Raw genomic sequence first — 16,602 nt, 5'->3', positions numbered from 1 at the left:
AGACTCGAGGATATACCAATATATATAGACTGACGTAGAGCTATCAATTAATGCCTGACTCACATGCCTGACCAAATGATTCCATTTTGCAGTGGGGCCTTGACCCGGCATAAAACCCAACTTCCAAGGGCCAACAATCAAATCCAGTCCCGGAAGAACGGATGAGGAACCTGGGATCATAAGATATTCAAGAATTCGTGCTTAATGAGATGATAATATGAAGACATCACGAATTTGCCTCTGTTGCGGAGAGGAATCGCCGCAACCCGCAGTTGATGATGCCGCAGAAGCCGCACCCGCGCACAAGACCAGGTCAGAATCAAGAGAGATGCGGATAGAAGGACCCCGCGGGGACCCCGCAAGATCAATAAGCTTATCATGAGATTATTGCGGATTTGCGGATGGACGGAAGGACAAGGGCCGAGAAGTGTCCATCATCACTGTAGGATGCACTGCTGCTGTGATGATACGCGGTGAAATGACAAAAGGAGAATTGGGGAAGATTCAAATGTCGCAATTCAAGATCTGCACTCTGAAATCTCTGTTAGCTCAAGCGTCATGATAAACAATCCAGAAACCGGTTCAAATGCCGATATCGCCCGACTCACCACTCCCGTTCTCCCGGATTGAATTCATTAGTGCCAAGATAGCTGCCCAAGAGCACCCACCAGTATTAGCGTCATAATATTCGTACACTTCTCCGATGAGGCTCCGCTATGAATCAAATTCTCAAATGACATCTCCGTCCTGTCACAGGCTTATCCACTCGACCGGGCCAAGACTAACAAAACAAGGTACGACTCCACGGGTTTCTTATCTATGAGCTATTAAGCATAAATTACCTCTGCCTGGATCAGCGGTGGAGCAAAGTGCGGGATGCATTACCGAAATGGGGAAACAAGCTTAATCCATCCCCAAAGGCCCAATTTCTCTGTATCACTCGCATTTTCAACTCTTCGAATTTTTTTTTTTCACGACTGGAAGGAGTCAAGAAGAACTAAAAAAGATGCCGTTGAGCCTCATCTGCAGGTGTGTCGTATCCCGACTTTGCACCGCAAGCCACCATATCCGCTTCGGGAAACATCCCAGAGATAAGGATGCTCCTTGAACTGGTCTAGACTCTTGGCTCTGGAAGCTAGTACAGTGGATTACGTACGGAGTTTTCTCGACATTGCTCGGCATGGTGGGAACGGGGCGGTTTAGAGTGTGAAAGAATGCCGACACCAAGATGGGAATTTTTCACCGCAGGGGAGGATAAGAACGGGGAGAGTCCCGCTGAGGCAATTGAAGGGTTCTTTTGGTAAGTGTGAATATTTGTTTGCTTCGAGAGTCGCCGAAATGGCCAAGATGACTATTGATCTTGCGAGCCCTTTGGCTTACACGCCTGCTGAGACGGCGGAACTTATATGTCGAGCCGGTGTGAAGAAGGGAAGGTCGAGACCGGATAAGGTGTTGCTGTCTGGTATCTCTGGTGGATGCATCTTGGCTTTTGGATGTGCTGTTTCATTAACAGCTTTGACGGCACCATGGTATCAGGAGAATGCACCGGGCCTCATCAAGCTCATTGGAGCTATTGTCTTTCCTTTGGGTTTGGTCACAGTGATATTGACGGGTGCCGACCTGTTTACGTCAACGAATCTGGTGGGTTAACTCATGTATCAAGCCTTAGGAAGCACTTTGTCTAATGGACGTTTTAGTTCACCTTTGTTGCTGTTCTCAATGGAAGACTATCGATATGGAGGATGTTACTCCACTGGTTCCTGTGTTTCTTCGGCAACCTAGGCGGCTGTCTCTTTGTAATGGCCATCATTGTCGGATGTAAGTAGCCACATCAGAAGTTACTCACGTGTCACTATCTAACCATATCGTCGACAGACGGAGGCATATTTGACTCAGACCCATACCGCGAAGAAATCATCGCCTTCACAACAAAGAAGCAAATTACTCCCGAGGCATACCAAATCTTCCTTCGTGCTATTGGCTGCAACTGGCTTGTTTGCTTGGCCTGTTTCCTCGGTGTACAAGCAAAAGACTTGACTTCTAAGGTCGTTGGAATGTGGATTCCCATATTTGCCTTTGTAGCCTTAGGTTTTGACCATGTTGTTGCTAACATGTTCTTTATGCCTCTTGGTATCTGGATGGGTACACCTGGCTTGACTGTTGGGCTGTATATCTGGAAGGGTAAGTCGCCTGCGCCATCTGACTCAAACATATTTACTGAGACTTTTCCAGGCATGATCCCTGCCCTCTTTGGAAACATCCTTGGAGGTAGCTTGTGCTGCGGTGTGTACTTTTGGTGGATGTATCTTGCAGACGTTGACGACGAGGAAGAGCCTCAAGGCAAAGGTGTTTTGCCTAATCATGGACACGACAGTCCTTCAGATGAGGAGAGCCAGATGGAATCGCGATAGATAAGCACTTGTCAGCTGGACTGCATAAGATGTAATAGAACATAGACCTAAAATCGAGCAAGGGATTATCGGTTAGAATAGAGGCGATACAGAGTAGACTACATAATACAAGTAAAAGACAAAGGATTATTACAGAGTTCCAATGACGGTTGTCAGGTTTCATGGTATTATTAAGCTCAAATGTCAATTTTTAAGGAGCTATCGTTTTATCTCGCAATCCTTCTATGCTCCAGCCCATCATCTCTCATCAAACCTTCCCTCAGCAATTTGTAATCCTTTTCAGATGCCATCTCCATTCTGAACTAGTTGAATATCTATCCCTAGAAGTCAAGTTTGAGTTCTTCAAAGTCGAGTCATCGTTCATTGTTGTGCCTCGTTGCCCCCCAAAGTTGTCTCAACGTCCATGTCTGTCAGTGGCTGTCCCAGTAGTGCCTCGATCTTCTCGAAGGCCTCGACTTGGTCTTTGACCAAAGCAGATTCTCTCAACACCTGAATCTGGGGAAGAATGAGTCCAAACGCGTCAGGGGTGCTCCGAAGCCTGAAAACAGTTTCCATAGCCTTCCCAATTGGCTCTCCAAACAGTTGGGAAAGCCTATGGCGATGTTGTCCCCATTTTGACTCGTAGTCCATTCCTTCTACTCCCGACCCGAAAAGTCCCTCGGCTCGAAACACCAGTCGAATGACATGGTCCAAATCTCCCTCCCCATTGCCAGCATTCTCCTTCGGCAGAGTCTTCTCCAACTCGGACACGAACAACCGCACATGTGAGAATGACTCTTGGATCGCTCTCATAGCTGGGGCTGGGTTTTGAAGATCCATTAGCAGTTTGTCCTAATCGCAAGATGCAGCCGCAAGGCCTTTGATAGTTTGAAGAATCTCCGCTTTGATGTCCGAGCTCAAGGTTGGCTCGACAGGTTGTGCTCGCTTGGCTGGAGGCGTAGAATATTCTGCCGCAGCGAGTCGCTTTAGCTTTCCCGCTTTGCAAAGTAACTTTAAATGATCTTCCATACCATCCCATTCAAGCAACATGGTCTTGTGGCTCGTCCTTCGTTCAGTGGGTGGAATACCTAACCGATCCGCAATCCTGGTGAGCTCGTCCGCCCGGGCTGCCATGTTCTTTCGTTCGAGCTCTGAAGTATCGAGGCAAAATTGTAGGTTCTGAGTGTAATAAGTCTCATCGCCAAACCACCGCTTCGCGCAAGAAGCTATGGCCTCTGTGTTGTAGTATTCAGACCCGATGTCTGGGAAGACAGGGCCAACTGTCCTTGCCGGACCAGTAAGAGCTTTGGTTGTGTCAGAAGCGGTAGTCTTCCAATAGTCAACTGTGGGATGGCCAAAGAGTCGAAAGCAGTTTTTATCAGTTTGCCGAACCGCTTTTGTGAAGAGCCATTTGGGTGCTCCTACACACATAAAAGAGGAGTTCGGGATACGTGAGTAACTTGGAATCCCCAAAGTTCGCACGTCATTCAAACAACATAAAGTGAATAGATCGAGTGATGGTCTCTGAGCATGATTGCAGTCTTCAGGAAATACCATAGTCGACCCTGGCATAGATGCAGGAATCAGAGTGAACCTTGAGTCCGCGAGAACTTGCGGATGACGAGAACGCATCTGGTGATACCAGGAGCGCATTGAGGCTGGGCAGAGTTCATGGCGACTGTGTTTGATTTCTAGAGGTCCGCAAAGAGGTTTATGGTAGTTGGCGAACCGGAACGGGTGAAGGAACGACGTCAAATGGTTTGTATCAACGAACCTCAGCATGTGAGGAAAGTATAAAATGAAAGTTGCTAGGGGAGCCTTTTGCACAAGACATGGCTTCCTGCTATGAAAGGAATCCACAAAGCCCTCCATTTCGTGATCGTTTGTTTCCTCAATATCGAAATAGATAATTGTTGCGGCCAGTGCAATGTTCAGGGGTACATTGTCGGAAGGATATCCGTCGAGAAAGCGTTGCATTGCGACGATCATGGCCTTGGGAAACTCCAGTAATGCCATTGGAGGCCAATTCAGGGTGAAATGTAGGTCGCTGTACTCTTTTCCGCCTTGAATAGCGCGACAAATCAACGGTTTTCGAGCTGGTTCTTCATTGGATGGTAGGGTCTTGGCAACACCAGCTGGGCCATTCTCATTTAAAAGGAGACGATGTTCTCGCCTCAATAGCTGCAGGAACTGAGCTTTATCATCATCATCTAGGTGGCCATGGAGTGCGCGTTTGATATATGAGATGTTGCCTGGGATCAGCATGTTCTCGGTCCAGATGATCTCGTGGCCTTGTATGTGACACCCTGGCCTAGATACCAGTTCGACAAGTTCTGTGTTGTCCAAATTCAACGAGTCTTTAATAAGTTGCTGCCTTGTGACGCCATGAAAGCTATCAGGTAAATGTTGAGTACCCGACTTCACCATGAAGATAGCGCGATAGTTAAGTGCTGATATCCCCACAAACACGCCGCCGACCTCTTTGTCCTTTGAGAGCTGCGTACCACTGGCGATGCCCAACCATTCTTTTGTCTCGTGACTGCGGATACTGGTATTATGGCAAGCTCTGACAGCTAAATTAGCTGCCAGATGTCTCTCTGTCGCCTTTCGACCACGGCCTACTTTCGGAAAGTTGTTATCTTCAAGACCAGAAACTAGCTCTAGATTCCATATGGTTCTCATCCCAGATCTTCCAGTAGGTGGTAGAGAAGTATCTCTGTCGGATTGGTTCATGTCGATCTTTCTGAAGGGGCAACAAACAGTGGTGGGAAAGTCCAGCCACCGCTCTTCGTCTATAAGGTCTTTCAGATTCCCACCTCGAGACTGGAAGGTGTGAAACTCCATAGCCTCACCATAATAACCTTTTTTGCCTTTGAGTCTCACGGTAGGGCTTGCTTCATCTAGGACTGGCGCCCCTGGTGCGTTGCCCGCCATCGTGGTTGATCAAGTTCCGGAGGACGGGGAATTGTCACAGCCAATTTTTTCGATAGTCTGTTTCGTTTTTTTTTTTTTTTGCAGAAATAAATTCTGAGACTCTAGCCGTAGCGATAGAGAGCAAAGATGTGGGCGGAGGGACGATGATGGATTGGCGGCGGAGTAGATTTGTTGAGCTGCGAGCCGACACAAGTTAGCACGAGATGCAATGAAGCTTGCACGATCATCAAACCTTCTTCGCATAAGTACAAAGGATTGGTTTAGAAATACACGAAGGCTGGTCCCTTGAAAGCTGAGAGAAGAGCGTCAAGCTCAATGGTGCTTATGATGTTCCAACTTGGCGCAATTGATGACTGTCGCGACTGATGGCCAAGTAACCAACAAAAGCCACAGGCAGAGTATTGCAAGAAGTCGCGCCGACGAAAGCTAACTATTCCGTCGCAGATGAAAGCGTGTGCATCGTGTTGTAAACTGGAGAGGGCGTTAGTGATGATGGGCCGAAATTCTCTTGACATCCTCCTACCGAAGAAGAAAAGGCGTAAGATATCGACGCCGCAAGATTTTGAATGAAGTTGAAGGCAAGGGGAAGTATGATCCCTATTTCTCAGCCTCGATTGATCATAGATCGAAGTATTGTAGGACTGGTGTTGATGAGTTACTGGATCTCCATGTGTTGTTGTGAGGAGAAGTTAAGGAGGCATAGAGGTGGATAAGAGAATGAAGCAACGAGGAAGCAGAAACAAATAAAAATTACGTCAGCATTTAACAATGCGCAGAAGCACATGTGCTAGGTAGGCTAAAGCTATGCTCCTTATTCCAACGGGATTTATGCAACACTGTGAATCATCGGCCGCATACTCCGCGAAACTCCAAGACACATGAAAACGCCCCAACCCCGGGTTCAATACAAATCCCAACAAATCAATAGCTTCAGAAATGCCCAGCTCCCACAGGCCTATTGCCGACCACCAGACAACCGTAAAACCTAGTGACCCTGGGCAGTCTGAATCGTCGGAGGTGCCTGCAGGCGCCTCTCTCCAGCAGTCATCTCTCGAATATACGCCAAGTAGGGCTGCAGTCTCCTGTCAATGATACCGTTCCCTCCACAGATTCTTTCAACTATTATTTTAGCATGCGTGACCTCCCGAACCGACAGGACAGAATTTCGAACGTCGATACTATGTCTGTTGAAGATTTCGTGATGCATGAGTGCGTTGAGAAAGTTTGGCGTTCGAAGTTGTGGTGGCTGATTCATTACCAGCATGCCAGCGTTTCTCAAAAGCGACATAACACTGAAACTGTTAGCATCTTATTCATTATGTGTAGGCGAGCACTTTACATCATTCGATTCTCGCCACGGAGGGTGAGTCTACTGATGAGAGGGGTGTTCATCATGAATGGCGTGTTGATAAATATGATGTAGTTGGCGGCTTGGTCATTGTAGTAAAGACCCTCGACGATGCTTTGGAGTACCCTGACGACCCGTGCAGCGTGCTTGAACAGCCGTGCCATGAGGTATTCAACCTAATACATGTTAGTATCCATATGGAACAGAGATATTTGCCGTTTTACCTCTCCATAAGTCTTAGACACTCTGGGATCCTTGAAAGTAAGTGCTACTTCCATGAGCGTTCTTGCTGCAATACCAAGGACCGGTGACTGTCTGAACTTTGGATCTTCCGCCTTTTAACTCGGTCAGCGAAGTGCTGATTCTCCCACATATGGAAAACTCACAGTGACAGACGACCCATCGTTCCTGGCCCTTTTCTCGACCATCTGATCAGTAGAGTCGAAATGATCCAGTTCTTCAACAACTTGAAGAGCAATGTCCCCTAGTTTATAGCATAGCCTCCCCAAAAATCCGTTGGTGTCAGACCGGCTAAATCAGATGTTAGTATATGAAGCAACAACAGTGAGCTCTATCCTTACTATCTGAAATAGTCTTTCTGGGAACGAGTTAGTTGAGACAACAACAATTAAGGAGACTAATTTGCTTACCGCGTGGCATTTTTGGAACCGCATCTTTTGGCGAAGGAGCTCATCTAGCTTTTCGCACTTTGACTCATCGCCCTCAAAGCTGGAACAGATTAGAATGAAAAGCTGAAACGGTGGAGAAATCTTACTGCTCCAGCATAGATAGCTTGTCAAAAAAGTCAATGTTCTTCTTTTCACATTCAGTAATTGGCTGAGATCCAGCCGATCCAACATTGCATCGAAGTCTCTGAAGACACCACAGCATTCTACCAAGCATCATAGCCCAGAGAGCAACTAGAAATGTGTCAGGTCCTGTCAGAGAAGAACAGTTGATAGTTTACTCACCCCTCCCTCCGATCGTTGTAACGTAGGTATCTATGTCGGAGTCTGGCTTGTATATCAGGCATTGTGCAGACCTGTGATCCGAGGCAAAATTTCGAAGACGATAGAGGAGCATCGAGAGGTTGGTGTTCAAGATATCAAGGGCACTAGCCATGAGGATCTGCTCCGTGTTTTCAAGGATGTACTCGTGGGTGACGCCAACGTTCAGCCAGTGCTTTGATCGAGGGGCGTCTAACTCAGTGACGAAGTGAAAGTGCTACATCGAATATTAGTTATCACCCACGGCTACGCATCATCGAACTTACAGCCCTGATATCCTAAAACTAAGGTTAGATCAAACGTTCAACGTAAGAACAACGGGCGCCACATACCAATAAATGATCGGCGATCAGGTTGCGCATTTGCATACTATTGACTTGGTAGCTCAAGACAACACAACAGCGCCGCAGCTGTTCAAGACCTTGGTCGTCGATGATTCTCTCTTTTGCGAACTCTTGAGGCCGGGTATCAGGGATGGGGACGAGGTAGACGATCCCAAGCTGCTTCTGGCTTTCAGCAAGCCACAACCAAAGTTTTCGCCAGACGGTATACCGAGATTCTCGGCTAAACAGTCGTTCCATCTCGCAGAGCTTGTTGCGTGCCCTGGTGAGGGCACTAGAGGATGGCCCTGCGTGAGACATACTGGCTAGGGATATGGTTGAGAGGGGAGAGAGAGAAACTGGATGCGAGGCATGGGTGGAAAAGCTGTCTGCGGAATTGGAAAGGGAACTGATATGATTAGGGCATGTTGAATTCAGTCTTTGATAGAGTTTTGTTCGGCAGCGTGATGCTGAGGGTTCGGGTATCGTAACTTTATGTTGGTGTTGACTGGACATCGTGAGTGTGGGAAAGCTAGGTGTTGACTGAAACCAATGAACATACCACAAGGTTCACACAAACTTGATAGAAATATTGTGACTCGCCAATATCAAAAACTTGCAATGTTATTCTGAACCTAACTTTTACGTATCCACTTCTCGACAACACCATGTATCTCATCACTGTTCTTTTCCATGAAAAGCATGTGCCCATTCCCATGAATACCAATAGTTCCCAACTCAATATGGTCCGTCTTCAAACATCCCGCCTGCCGATAATACGCAGCAGTGCAGTGCTCATACGGCATATGATACGATGCCTCGCCTGTGACAATAAGAATAGGAATGTCCACCAGGTTAACCAACTTTCGGGGCGAAGGTTCATCTGCCTGAAGTATACACTCCGTCGACAAACTATCCTTCTGCGCATGAACCTTTTGAACAAGGTCCTTTTTCGGGTCCTTCACAGGAGGGTCATAAGTGATGGGAACATCCCACAGACCCCATGGCCTAGGAAACTCTCCACCAAATTTGAATATCTCATCTTTGAACGGCGGCCCAGCAGCTTCCAGCAGAACAATACTCTTCGTAAGCTTTGGCCTCATGTCAGCGATCAACGTAGGCATAAAGCTTCCCTGACTATGTCCCAGAAGAACAGCCGGTTTCCCAATCCTATCCAATAAGGCTGCACCAGCTGCCTGAACAGAAGTCTGCTGATAGATCGTGTTATCAACAAACTCCACATTTGAGCTGTAAAACGCGTCAAACACTGGATCACCCCGAACCCCAGAGCCAGGCCATTGGGTATGGTTCAGAGCCTGAGGCCAGAGCATATGCGTCCTCGAATCGGTGAACGCAACCTCTATAGCCTCGGCTGAAAGAGTGCTGAGCTTAGCAGCGCCTTGTCCAGGCATCCAAGCAGATCTCCCCCGAAAGGTCTGATCAACAATGTACACCTCGTAACCCTGCTCAATAAACCTCGAGGCCCAACCGACTCCGCCGTCGGGCTTGTTCAGGAAATTCTAAACGTGGCGAAAAGTTAGCACGGCTTCCGAAATTTCACGGAGATTGAACGTACTGTGCCTGTCTGCGCCATACCGTGAATCATAACGATAGGCGTGTCTTTCCAAGGTCCCTTCACGGGGGCGAGTTTCTCAACATACATCTGGTCCCGAAAAACATGGCCACCGTCGCCGTCATCGTCGTACCGCCCGCCGACGTAGAAGAACGATCGTGTAGCAGGTATTTCAGAGCGCACGGCATCGGAGTATTTTCCGATCGTCGCTGCGATTACAGCAGCGAGAATAGAAAACTGCATGGCTAAAACAGGTAATTAGATTATGTCGTGGCTGCTGACGAGGGAGGGAAAATGTCATTGCTGACGGCGTTGGGATCGGCACGCGTCTCCGCATCATGCGTGTTACGTGATAAGACAAGGCTGAGTGAGCCGCAGCAAAACGGGGAAAAGGTTTAAGATCTCAGCGACAGAAGATTCCAGCGATTATTGTGGTTGGACAACATTTTTGGGGGTTTGCACAAACGCCTCTGATGTCAGCAAACATCGATCAACGAGCACGTAATACTATTATCTTCAATCAAGGTCACCTCAAATGTCTCTGTAAGATCTTTATTCCCATCTTACCCCGAAGCTCCGTTACAGCACCATTGATGTGACCTCGCAAGTACACCATCTTCTCAATTGAGGCCCATTATCTGTCGCTGGGACCTGATTGCAAAGTCCCCTTATCTTGTTCTTATTCTTGGGCGGTTGCACAGCTTACATGGCGTAATCAAGCACGTCAAACCAGTTACTGCTGATTGCTTCCCTTGTGCCGTATCTACGTTGTGAAACCGCATTTCAGGTATGGCTTTTTTTCCACGATAAAAATGGGCTTGATTCTGGCGGAACGTGACATCATGTCACCAGAAGATTCCAACGAAACAGTTCCTGAATCAGGGACTCGTCGGTTTGCTCGTATTTTCTGTCGAACCAATATCTTGGCACTGTAGCCAGTGATTCTCCGCTGATCCGCAAGTTTCTCTTATCCTTTACCAAAGCAGATCTATCATGTCTCATCTAAGTCTTATGTAGCTGATTTCCATTCCGATTGGTGGCAGACGGGTAGGTATCTAGGCGGCCGAGGTCCGGAGTAAGATGGAGTCTTGAAGATGTCCGGACTCCGCTGCCGCCGGCCGGTACTTTTTTATTAGAAGTCCTGCATACGCAGGCAGCCTTTCCCGTTGAAGGCGTATCTCATATGGCTGACGGCCGGGACCGGAGTGACTCCCGGTTCATTTTGACTCTGAAGCCTAGGTTGATTAATATCGTAATGTTTATACAAGATTCATACCGGTGACATGTTACTGTTCTATTTGAATGTGAAACAACAGTCCTCGGAGAATTAAATCCTGGAGGATCGAGACACCTGGTAATTCAGGACTTGTGGAAGTGAATGCTGTAGGGGAGGATCCTAAAAGAGCTTTCTAATAATACTACTGGTCAGCATAGATAGTATAATGGTCATAAATCCTTTGTAATGGGCAAAAGGGCTGTCAGCCAGCCGCTTACCGTCCTACCACGCCGACATGACGGGCTTAGACTAGACCACAGATGGCGTCTATCTCACAACCCTCCCACTCACGCGGCTCCCAAATTACCCCTTGGCAAAAAAAGAAAAGGCAACCACAGTTTGCTTCATATATGTATCAAACAAGCAAACTCAAGATCCCCCAAACCACCAAAGCCAAGCACCTCGCAAATCTTCGACACAAACCATGTCCGAGACTCGGTCCTCAAAGCCCGTCCGGCTGCGCCTCGCTTGCGACGCTTGTACGACAGCCAAGGTCCGCTGCAGCAGGACTCACCCCTGCGAGCGCTGCGAGGACAACGGGCAGGCGAAGGAGTGCTGCTACAGCGCTTCGCGACGACATGGAAAGCGGGCGCGACAGAGGAAGAGTGCTCAGGATAGTAATGGTGGTAGTAGTCTTACGACGCAGTTTACGAATGCGTGGGAGGATTACAGTACATACTCGGCTGGCGATCTTGAGATGCTGGATAGTTGGGCGTCGCGCAGTGTCGACGCCACTGTTGACTTTGACGATGGGAACGGTATATCTTGGGTTGATCCGTGGAAGTCGCTGGGTTTTGTGTCGGATACTACTGCGTCTCAGTCGAGTGGTATGGTATCACCTGATTTGAGTCTATCGACTGAGCCGATATTGTCGATCAAAGCGCCGGAGCCAACAGCCATGCACTCTCACGATTGCGAGGCCCTTGCTCTCAAGTTGTTGAGATCGCTGCAATGCAACACTAACACCGACCAAAGCATCTGCAAATCCTCTCCTATTCCCCAAAAACAACCCTTTTCAACACCATCCATCGACACAGTCCTGTCCGTCAACAAAGCCGCTCTCACAAACCTCATTCCCCTCCTCAAATGCCACTGTGCACGCAATCCCCATATCGCAATGCTACACAGCGCAATCTTATCAAAAGTCATATTCTGGTACAGAGTTGCAGTCACAGCACGGTATCCCGCCGACGGAGTCGAGCTACGACCTATGAAGATCCAGCTTGGAATGTTAGATCTTGATGATGACGATCAAGCTACACTGCAGAGGACTGTTGTTCTGAGAGAGTTGAGAAAAGCGGAGAAGGTCATGGAGACATTTGATTCTTTTGCTGGAGGGGATGATGGCGGGTTGAATTGGCATGTTGTTGCTGTGAGGAATATGAGGGAGGAACTACAGGAAATTATCCAGAAGATCAAGAAAGGTCAAGGCGAGCTGATGTGAACATTTTGGTTCTTTGCATCGCAAACTGTATGTATAAGTCTGAATTGTTTGATTTGCGTCATTCCTTTGGTGTTCCAAGGAGGTCATTAAATATGTAGCTCAGCAGCTTGCTAGACGCACTGCAACTATCATCTACTATGACTACAACTGCAATTTAACTGATCATGTTCTCATTAATGGTACACGCGCAGATGTTTTTGGTGAGGGTATATACAGTAAGCCCTTAAGCCTCACAGTCGTCATCAGGTGCAACATGAACTAAGTTAATGCCGGCCCTCTAACAGCCCGAACCCCGAGCTTTGCGTGGCGCCACAATGTCCTTTGCCTATTTCATTGATGTATCCCTTTGCACTATCACAGCTGTAATAAATTGCGTCTAATTGTGCCTTTTCCTTGGTCACTTGATATACCATGTGATTCTGTATCATGTGATACAGCATAGCACAATATAGTAGGTACACTTTCAGCAATATCCTTCCGTGCTTTTACAGTTACATCCGGCATTGATACAGTATCCAAGCTCTCTGTTATAGGATTGGTTGGCAGCTGCGGGTGCATGCGTGCCTGGAATTCGGAAGCCGAAGCATACCTGACGGAATGCTGATCATGTCTTACGTTTCAGCGGGATAACAGCATGAATATCGTGAGACATATCAAGATTCTGATGCACAAGTATTCAGGCAGATATCCGGTCCAGACCTTGATTTCTACCCGCTCTACATAACCCCAGGCGTCAGGGTTACTGGATTGGGACAGCATCTGACGTGAGGATCTGTTGTTTCCTCAGTGCTGTCCAAGTGAGGAAACATCCTGCGGCAGATGTACCTGTGCCCTCTCTTACCAAGACTGTTATGTACCTGATAAGGCTAGACTATATGATGCATCCATCATAATCACCAAGGTACTTGACGAATTATATAGTGGCCTATTCACAGAGCCCTTGCACATGTGCCGAATCTAACGGTTCCAAGCTAGCTACTTTTTGTTTCTTCTCTTGAACCCATTTTTCTTTTATTTTTTCCACCGCCGTACTCATATAAGAGGGAGGCATTTGATCCCTGTTTCGGCCTCGCTTTTCAACACAGTCGCGAGAAATGTTGGCCGTCGTGCATATAGCGGGGCACTCATCAGGCACGCATCAAGTTACACAGACACAAAATCGGCAAGGAACAGTCCCGGACTCCGAGACATTTCCCTCTCCACGATTCACTGAACATTCTGTCATTATGAGGGGTCATTCTAAGCGGTTGGTCGATCAAACAGTGCCATGGCTGGGGCGCGGGGGGACTAACAACATTACAATAGGCCTTAGCTCAAGCCATGTAAGCCATGTAAGCCATGTTTGCTTCTCCCATACCACCCCAACATAAAAGCCGTATCTACTTTGCTTAGCGAACAACTCTCCTCCTCTTCACCTTCTCCCCTCATCCTCATCTTGCACCTCATTCTCTCAAACATACACATCAAAATGGCTTCACTCGGAAAATACGTCTCCAAGCTGGCAGGATCTCGCGTCCTCGTCATCGGCGGTTCATCAGGAATCGGCTTCGGCGTCGCAGAAGCAGCAATCCAGAACGGCGCCTCTTCTGTGTTTATCTCCTCATCCTCCCAGACAAAGATCTCCAGTGCCATTGAGCGCCTCAAAGAGAACAATCAATCTGCCAAGGCTCAACTTCATGGTTTTCCCTGCAACTTGGGTTCGCCTGACACACTCACCTCTGAGGTTGAGAACCTCTTCGCCGAAGTCGCCAAGTCTGGCAAGCTAGACCACGTCGTCTTCACGGCTGGCGACAAGCTCGCAGTTGGGAAACTGGAGGATTTCACTCTCGATGCGATTCGTCAAGCTGGCACCGTGCGCTTCTTCGCACCACTTGTTGTCGCGCAGCAACTCCGCAAGCACCTCAACGAAAGCGGATCTTCATCATTCACCGTCGCTACTGGTGGTGCAACAGAGCATGTCTCCAAGGATTGGTCCATCATGTATTCTTACTTGTCTGGCCTTCGCGGCATGATCCGTGGCTTGGCTGTTGATCTTGCGCCGATTCGCGTCAATGCTGTTGCGCAGGGCCCAACAGACACTGAGATATGGAGCTATGTCAAGGAGATGGGGTATTGGGATAATGTAACCGGGCACTTGAAGGGAAGAATGACGACGGGTGAGATTGGAAAGGTTGAGGATGTTGTGGAGGCGTATTTGTACTTAATGAAGAACAAGAATACATCTGGTAGTGTTGTTGAGACTACGGGAGGAACACTGCTGTCTTAGATGATCAGGATGGGGTTGTAGGGTAGCTGGCATCAAAAAAACATATGTCAGAACACATCACAGCACACTAGATTTGACCCGTAAGAATGATATTTACCGTCTCCCTAGCTAAATTATGAGATAAATATTTATTTTGACGCAATAAAGTATCAGTGGTCCTCAGAAAATGACAACAAAGGCGCTGACCTCGCGCTTCTGCAAAGTCTCTAGCTAGGCGATCCCACTAAAGAATGGTAGATAAGACGGCAGACACTACGACCAGAGTGCATCAGATATCATCTGTATTTACCCACGACGGGAATTAAAGCATAAGCAGCCTGACCTAGAAATAAGCTCGTAAACGCCGTGAGACGTTTCACGTCAAAATCATTGGCTGCATCATTCTCGCGCCTCGGCACTAAACCCGCTTCTCGGACACTGTGAAGCTACGCCTCTTTCGGCCTCTCGCTGTTGACTTTCGCTGTTCGGATTTTAGGCCCGCTCCGACCGTGTAAGTCGTGCAACACAACGCGATGCAATGTGATGACATGAATGAGGCTTCACTGTTGGCCTTGACGCTTGGTTTACCATCATTCTGGATTGACAAAGATGGATGGTGAATTGTCTCATCGCAATGTTTTCCCACTTGCGCAATCGCCTTTCGGTGAATCGCCCCCAGGCACTCTCATCACAGATCAGAGCGGCCAGCACGATGAAAGAAGCCATTGTATCGCGCGGACCAAGAGTCCATATCATTGACAGCCCGATTCCGAAAGCGGGGCCTGGGCAAGTTGTCGTCAAGATTGAGTACGCTGGTAGTAACCCCAAGGATTGGTGAGCACCCTCGGCCTCATTCATAACCGTGCTGACACTCTGAAGGAAGCGACCTGAGTACTGGGGAAGTAAGGCGACCATGAACCAGGGCGATGATCACTCTGGAACTGTCTATGAGGTTGGAGAGGGAGTGTTTGACTTCAAAATCGGTGATCGCGTCGCGGCTATGCATGAGGGGAAGCAGCCTGGCGGGAGTTACGCTGAGTATGGTGTGAGCTGGGCATACACCACCATTCATCTACCGGAACACACTACTTTTCAAGGTAAGCAGGCAATATTATAAGCTTTCTAAGGATGCTGTTGGCTGACGTTGTAATTGCAGAGGGTGCTGCCATACCCTTCGCTGCGTTCACCGCAGCCTGTGCCCTCTACGCAAAGCTCGATCTCCCCTACCCAACGCAGCCAATCTCTGACGATCAAAAGATACCTCTTGTGATTTGGGGCGCTTCATCAGCGGTTGGATCCTACGCAGTTCAATTGGCAAAGAAGTCTAATATCCACCCACTCATCTGCATCGCTGGTCGTGCGCAAGAGCACGTCGAGAGAATGATTGATGGGTCCAAGGGAGACACAGTCATTGACTACAGAAAGGGACACGAGGCTGTCGCGCAAAAGATCAAGGCCAGCCTGAGCGGCCAAAAGCTAGAGTACGCATTTGATGCTGTATCTGAGATGGGATCCTACCAGACCATTTGCGATGTTCTTGACCAGGAGACTGGGAAGATCACTCTCATTATTCCTGCACAAAGCTATTCTGATATCCCAAAGACCATTAAGAAGTCGGTCACTACGGTTGCTAGTGTACATGAAGATCTAAAGGAATTCGCTCGAGGGTTTTCGACGTATTTCGGTAGGGGGCTTCAGGACGGCTGGCTAAAGGTGCATCCGCAAGAGGTTGTGCCTGGGGGATTGGAGGGGATAGAGAAGGGACTGGTAGACTTGAAGAAAGGAAAGGCTAGTGCGGTGAAGTACGTCTACAAGATTGCGGACACGCCAGGAATCGAGTCTACATGAGAAGTTCTGTCGGACACGAGGCAGATAGAGTAGCCATAAAGACAAAAGCAAAGCATTTGAATGGATTAAATATTTGAGAATTATTACGACATTTCTTCAGTCGACTGTCTCTACAGCCTCGGGGCCTGATCATCTCGCGCAAAGGATTGACATTCTGAGACCACCTACTCCGTACTTTTGACTACATCAGCGGCGCGCATTTTGCAAGAAACCAGTT

At 48.1% G+C, this 16,602-nt stretch overlaps 8 protein-coding genes across 8 annotated transcripts; 4 read left to right on the top strand and 4 right to left on the bottom strand.

The window, feature by feature from the left end:
* Positions 1-1,347: 1,347 nt before the first annotated feature.
* On the top strand, positions 1,348-2,411 carry FPRO_03529 (uncharacterized protein; the record flags this gene model as incomplete). Its single annotated transcript, XM_031226248.1, has 4 exons — positions 1,348-1,641; positions 1,698-1,818; positions 1,876-2,181; positions 2,233-2,411. The coding sequence occupies 4 exons, from the start codon at positions 1,348-1,350 to the stop codon at positions 2,409-2,411; spliced, it is 900 nt and encodes a 299-aa protein (XP_031076804.1).
* A 360-nt stretch (positions 2,412-2,771) lies between these two features.
* FPRO_03530 (uncharacterized protein) lies at positions 2,772-3,203 on the bottom strand (the record flags this gene model as incomplete). Its single annotated transcript, XM_031226247.1, has 1 exon — positions 2,772-3,203. The coding sequence occupies one exon, from the start codon at positions 3,201-3,203 to the stop codon at positions 2,772-2,774; it is 432 nt and encodes a 143-aa protein (XP_031076803.1).
* A 39-nt stretch (positions 3,204-3,242) lies between these two features.
* On the bottom strand, positions 3,243-5,324 carry FPRO_03531 (uncharacterized protein; the record flags this gene model as incomplete). The annotated part of the gene is made up of 1 exon (XM_031226246.1): positions 3,243-5,324. The coding sequence occupies one exon, from the start codon at positions 5,322-5,324 to the stop codon at positions 3,243-3,245; it is 2,082 nt and encodes a 693-aa protein (XP_031076802.1).
* A 985-nt stretch (positions 5,325-6,309) lies between these two features.
* Positions 6,310-8,320, bottom strand: FPRO_03532 (putative adenylosuccinate lyase; the record flags this gene model as incomplete). The annotated part of the gene is made up of 10 exons (XM_031226245.1): positions 6,310-6,616; positions 6,664-6,848; positions 6,897-7,007; positions 7,059-7,203; positions 7,254-7,270; positions 7,323-7,401; positions 7,448-7,592; positions 7,644-7,896; positions 7,946-7,957; positions 8,012-8,320. The coding sequence occupies 10 exons, from the start codon at positions 8,318-8,320 to the stop codon at positions 6,310-6,312; spliced, it is 1,563 nt and encodes a 520-aa protein (XP_031076801.1).
* A 314-nt stretch (positions 8,321-8,634) lies between these two features.
* FPRO_03533 (fusarubin cluster-esterase) lies at positions 8,635-9,815 on the bottom strand (the record flags this gene model as incomplete). Its single annotated transcript, XM_031226244.1, has 2 exons — positions 8,635-9,519; positions 9,576-9,815. 2 exons carry the CDS (start codon positions 9,813-9,815, stop codon positions 8,635-8,637), a joined length of 1,125 nt encoding a protein of 374 aa, XP_031076800.1.
* Positions 9,816-11,272: 1,457 nt separating this feature from the next.
* FPRO_03534 (fusarubin cluster-transcription factor) lies at positions 11,273-12,292 on the top strand (the record flags this gene model as incomplete). The annotated part of the gene is made up of 1 exon (XM_031226243.1): positions 11,273-12,292. The coding sequence occupies one exon, from the start codon at positions 11,273-11,275 to the stop codon at positions 12,290-12,292; it is 1,020 nt and encodes a 339-aa protein (XP_031076799.1).
* Positions 12,293-13,760: 1,468 nt separating this feature from the next.
* Positions 13,761-14,558, top strand: FPRO_03535 (fusarubin cluster-dehydrogenase; the record flags this gene model as incomplete). Its single annotated transcript, XM_031226242.1, has 1 exon — positions 13,761-14,558. One exon carries the CDS (start codon positions 13,761-13,763, stop codon positions 14,556-14,558), a length of 798 nt encoding a protein of 265 aa, XP_031076798.1.
* A 613-nt stretch (positions 14,559-15,171) lies between these two features.
* Positions 15,172-16,385, top strand: FPRO_03536 (fusarubin cluster-oxidoreductase; the record flags this gene model as incomplete). The annotated part of the gene is made up of 3 exons (XM_031226241.1): positions 15,172-15,371; positions 15,417-15,634; positions 15,694-16,385. 3 exons carry the CDS (start codon positions 15,172-15,174, stop codon positions 16,383-16,385), a joined length of 1,110 nt encoding a protein of 369 aa, XP_031076797.1.
* Positions 16,386-16,602: the final 217 nt, after the last annotated feature.

The sequence above is a fragment of the Fusarium proliferatum genome (genome assembly GCF_900067095.1).
Source record: "Fusarium proliferatum ET1 genome assembly, contig: FPRO_scaffold002, whole genome shotgun sequence".
Lineage (NCBI taxonomy): Eukaryota > Fungi > Ascomycota > Sordariomycetes > Hypocreales > Nectriaceae > Fusarium > Fusarium proliferatum.
This window is presented reverse-complemented; position numbering and strand designations above follow the sequence as displayed.